General features: G+C 40.6%; 1 protein-coding gene across 1 annotated transcript in view; it reads left to right on the top strand.

Moving 5' to 3' along the window:
• The window catches only part of LOC101854487 (glutathione-independent glyoxalase HSP31), a 9,775-nt gene that overhangs the window by 2,130 nt on the left and 2,296 nt on the right, over nt 1-5,349 (top strand). Inside the window, exons 2-4 of the mRNA XM_005095094.3 lie at nt 2,495-2,688; nt 4,381-4,496; nt 5,326-5,349. The exon at nt 5,326-5,349 is cut by the window's right edge and continues 113 nt beyond it. Coding sequence (XP_005095151.1) covers nt 2,521-2,688; nt 4,381-4,496; nt 5,326-5,349 — 308 coding nt within the window. The 5' untranslated portion in view covers nt 2,495-2,520. The remainder of the gene's footprint in view (nt 1-2,494; nt 2,689-4,380; nt 4,497-5,325) is intronic.

Below are 5,349 nucleotides of genomic sequence, written 5' to 3'. Positions count from 1 at the left end.
TGGAGGTATAGTTGAGTCCCTGGGTATGTGAGCCCACATGCGTTTATGTTTGTGTGTGTTTGTGAGTGTGTGTGTCGGGGTTTTTTATGCATGTTTGTGTGTGTACGTGTGTGTGTCAATGTATGTATGTGTGTGTAAGTGTGCAAGGGAACATATCATTGTACACACACACACACACACACACACACACACACACACACACACACACACACACACGCACACACATAAACACACAAATACACACATAATTTACTGTCCAGTACTTTTGATGCGGTTCTGGACTCTTTTTATCTCTGGCCTCAGTCGTATCTTTAGCCTTCTTAAGCCTTCTTAACTCCGCTGTTGTCTCATAGAGCACGCATTCACCTAGATCTACCCCTTTAGGGAACCGATAAATTCTTTTCGGAATTAATTTGATCATTGTATTAACTACTGTACCCTACACAACTATTTTTTAATTGACAAATTTCTGAACAAAACAATGCACTCGGCCATCCTTGGGCAATAATGGTGAAGTAGCCCGCTTCCTAAATGATCTACAATGTGTCAATTGGAGCGAAAAACTTTTCCAATCGAAATTCTGTGTAGAAAAGGAGATCTGTGCTCACTAATTATGGCACCAGAATGACCTTATCCGTGTTAATAACAACGATTAAGAACTACGCTTCAGTATATTCCAAAAAGCAGCTAGATCTATTTTAGTTTTCCGATGACTTTATTTTAATGTTATCTTTTCAAAACTCAATATAGTGGACATTTTACTGACAGTCGTCACTCGTCACTATTCTAATAATACACCAGACTTGCACTGTCAATTTATGTAATGTTATTCCAGAAGATTGAAAAATTGAAGATGTGGGACGTGGGCAGTTCAATAAAAAAAAATCAGAGCAACATAATTTAACTATGTGTGAAGGTCTTTCGTACATTGGTGACTGCACAAAAAGCGCTGCCGCCTGACTCCAACTTCAGTGGTTTCCACGGTACAAGCAACTAAAATACAATTTAGTTTCAGTTTTAATAAGAGTTTTACTGCACTTGCAACACAAGTAGGTCATGGGAAATGTGGAAGAAGAGATGTGTTACAGAATAAAAAGCACCAAAAATAAAGAAAGAGAAGAGATAAGTGCGACAGATGTTTGATTGGTATGAAGGAGCGAACCCCCACTAGAGCACCCGCCATCTACACGCAACTAAAATAGAGTAGTTACACATTATCGGTAAATGTGCTTAAAACGTTTTGTGTAGAAAAAAAAGCAACAACATTTTGCGTGTAACCTTTACATGAACATTCACACGTAGTGCCAGATAAAGAAGTGGTAACTCGTTAGTTTTGTAAAAGTGTTTCCACAAAAACATGTAATTCGTTACATCTCCTCTCCCCACTCTGGCGCTGACTTGGCTATAATCGTATAACCGTCAAGCAAGAGAAACGTCTAGGTATAAGGTCCGCTGAGAATGTAAATCGTCCATTGCCTTTAAGAAAATGTGCTATTTTTCATTCAAATGTTGGCTAAAACCATTCTCTTTTTAGATTTAAGAGATATGTGGAGAGATTTTTAGTCAGAACAAAGTGTACTGTTGATTTGTTACTGTAGTACCGTATTGTAATTGCGGCAGAGTGCTTATACAAATGCCAAAAATCGTCATCATCATCATCATCTTCATTTCAGACTGAGGCTGAATTGAAAGCAGAACACGTGTAGTTCTGTGATTCTGTCTCATAGCAACCTAATAGAAAACAGTTTGAAAGACTATGAGACGGTTTCTTCCAGAAAAAAGGGTCCTCACAATTCAACTGCGGTTTGAAAAATGTCACAACCACCAGTGATGCTTAAATATATCCATTATATTAAGCAAATTATGCTGCTGTTCTGGGAAAAAATGTTTTACCGTATCTTAATTTGCATGACCGCCACTTTTGGGGCAACGGTTAGACTCTTCCTGTTTGCACGCAGAAGTGATTTCGAATATCGCTAGGAATGTTATTTTGTCAAGGTTGTCTATTTGTCTGATAGAATATTATATCCAAGGCTGGCTCTGACAAGCAAGGTCCAAGTTGTGCGCCTCCTAATTGATCCAAATTACGCAAGGGGGGCGCAGCATTTACATGTACATTCAAATGACATAATTTAATTTATTGATCTATATTTAGGAGACCAATCAAGATAATGTAATTGCTGACGTTTTACACCCCTATCGACACTGTTCACACAGTTTAGGAATGCGAGCTGCTTCGACCCTTACCTGTCAGGGCCAATCCGGGCTGAGAAGATACAATGTCTTAGCAAGAATATGAAGGTACTCGATGACAATTCTCCCCAAACACAACACGAAACAAACTCATGTCTCCTGCGAGCGATGGCGAAGGGCCTAGCTGCTATACCAAAGACGCCGACACTTTGTAAACGTACCTGCATTTTGAAAAATTAAAAAACCCCAACTACATACGTTTGTAAAAAACTTTACTTGTCTTCTTTTATTCCTCTTGTAGCGCACATTTTAAACTCAATTGCTATCATGGGTAAGAAAGTCTTGATCGTCTTGACCAGCGCAGACAAGATTGTGCCCGCCGACAAACCCACAGGCTGGTACTTACCTGAGCTTGCTCACCCTTACAAGGTTCTGGTGGGCGCCGGCTTCAAGGATATTGACATCATCAGTCCGAAAGGAGGAGTAGCGCCTCTGGTGAGTTTTGGTTGAAGGGTAAAAAGTAGTGTTGTCATCTGAAGAACAAAAGCATACATAAAGCGCACAGAAGACCTTAGTTCGATTCTTGTGGAGAGAAAGTTTTTATGGAGTATCTCTGTCTCTCTTGAGTTTCATCTTGAGTTTTATCTCGAGTTAGCCCTGACAGGCGGTATTTCTGTGGGAGCGTGCGTGAAACATCTACATTAAAAAAAAAAAAAATTATTTTATCACTGTCTGCTTGCTAGCTGGCGTTAGTTTTCCAAAGCGCTAAACGTTCTTTGCGTTCTCAGACTACGATGCAATCAGATTCCGTAATCCATTAGCATGGTTCCACTGAGTACTTTTCAACACAATGTTTCAATCACCTTTCGGGGAGGGGGGGGGCACCATAAGCTCTGTCAGTGTCATGCATGACTTCGCTGCAGATGTCTCTGGTTTATTTGGAGAGTTTCAAGGCTCTCCACTGGCTTAGTTTGGCCTTACTGGAGATACACTATAACTGAAAGGTCCTGAGCTTGAAAAACAAACAAACCTATTTGTCTTGAAAATGGTATTTAACCACCAAGGGATCTTTAACGTGTGCAACGTGCACACGGGCCCTCCGAGATTTTTTGTCCTTGTCCGAGAAGGCTAGGTGTAGATCTAGATTTTTCCTACCAAAAGATCAGGGGTGTGGCTGAAAGACAGCAGAAGAGTGGGGGCAGAAAGAGGAGACGAAAGCAGACAACAGAACATTGCTAGAGAGCAGGAAAGGAGGTGAAAGGAGACACATTTAGAGAAGAATTTTTTTTATGTCATCACCCGGATTCGAACCCGGGACCTTTGAATGAGAGGCCAACACTTTAACCTCTAGGCCACGAGAGCCCCCTGGTTTTGCTCTTAACAGCGCGTAAAAATCAATCCGTTTTCAGCTATGTCCCCATTTTGTAGCATGACGCGCAATTCGCTGTTGGAGCTATAGAAAGGTGAGCAGAATAAGCCTGATTCCCTGTAAATACTTCTCTGTTGACACCCACCTCTTGGCGCTCCTATGACCTTATGCTGTTGCGAGCGCCGTAACACCTCTACTGAAAATATACAAAATAAATTCATTTTGAATGAAATATATCGGTTCCAAATTACAACATTGTTGTATACATTTTGTACGAGATATTCAGAAAAAAAAGTTCATTATTAGTCGACTTGGTGGCTAGTGGGTATGAAAACTGGTTACTAATAGTCATAATTGTGTGGAATTCAGGCTGTGCTTTTATATCGAGAAAAAAGGATAGTTGGGTCAGAGTAAATTGTCAGATTTGATAAGATATGATTATTGGGGAAATAGTGAGACTTCGTTGAATTGATCCAGCTCTTCTCGTGTCTCTTATGCTGTGCTATGTCGATGTGCTTGAATCCCATTTGTTGCTCTACACCATCTGCTGTCAATGCGCGCAGTCTTCTAGCAACAACCAAAAATACTGTGAATTCCCGGTGCATTCCATAATTAAAATATCGCATACCACCAGAGAATGTACGTATTCAGTCCTCTCAATTCCCTCAAAGGTTTATTAATACAGGCTGAGAAAAATCATCCTCTCCTTAAAGTATTTAAATATTGAAAAGAGTACTGCACAATAAAAACAATTTACATTGCATCGAGTAATGTGTTAACTTTAAGCAAGCCGTCAATACATCTGTTTGTTCCTCCAGGATCCTGGCAGCGCTGAAGCTTTCAAGGAGGACAGCGTTTGCAACTGGTTTCTGGCCGACGCCACAGCCAAGGGTCTCGTCGCGAATACGAAGACACCCGCCCAGGTGAAATCCAGGTAAGACAAAACGGCACATGCCCCATCTTAGTAGTGGCGTCGGTGATCTGGTGGTTCGGCTGTTGGGCTTGCAACTGAAAGGTTGTGGATTTGAACACCCTTCAAGAGCCCGACATTGTGTCCTTCGGAAAGACACTTTAAACTAATTTTCCTCTATTCACCTAATTGGGAATGCCTACTGAAATTCGGCTATAGACGGTGAAAAATCTTGTCAGTTTATTAATGTTTGAGCAGTTCATTAGCTCATTGGACTGCATGCTTCCAGGTAAGCCGAGGTTGTTTCTAAGTGTTATTTTACTTTTATATAAGGACCGCTACTTCTGCCACTACCGTCGTTTATCTCATTCGTAGGTTTTAGTGGTTGAGAGGATGGAGAATGCAGGTTAACAAGAAATGTGAGGTAATGTCAGATAAGGTTTTCTTTACAGGTGGTCATTAGGGCGTGCTCTTGAGTAGGCTACAGTTAGTGAATGCTCTTGTTGGTTCCACTTTTCTCACATATTTTAGCGCCACTATGTCATCTGTCCCAGAGCAAAACACGATAACCCCAGATCTATCTAAAAAAAAAACAGGGGTCGGCAAGTAATGTGCATATTGTTGGTTTCTGATTATGCATATTATTCATGCATGTATGTATTAATGTATTTGTCTATTTATGTACACCATTGAAAAACAAATATAATCAGAGACTCAACAAGGTGAAATTTTTAGTATATATTCTGGCGAGATATGATCGTCTAAGTTGCATTTTTGGCACACTACAACCTATGAAAAAACTATTTTTCTACCTCCTAGTTCCGACTTCTCTCAACCCCGCCCTTTTTCACAGTGACTACTCTGCCGTGCTGTACCC

Source organism: Aplysia californica, unplaced genomic scaffold, assembly GCF_000002075.1.
Source record: "Aplysia californica isolate F4 #8 unplaced genomic scaffold, AplCal3.0 scaffold00095, whole genome shotgun sequence".
In the NCBI taxonomy this organism is placed as follows: domain Eukaryota; kingdom Metazoa; phylum Mollusca; class Gastropoda; order Aplysiida; family Aplysiidae; genus Aplysia; species Aplysia californica.
This window is presented reverse-complemented; position numbering and strand designations above follow the sequence as displayed.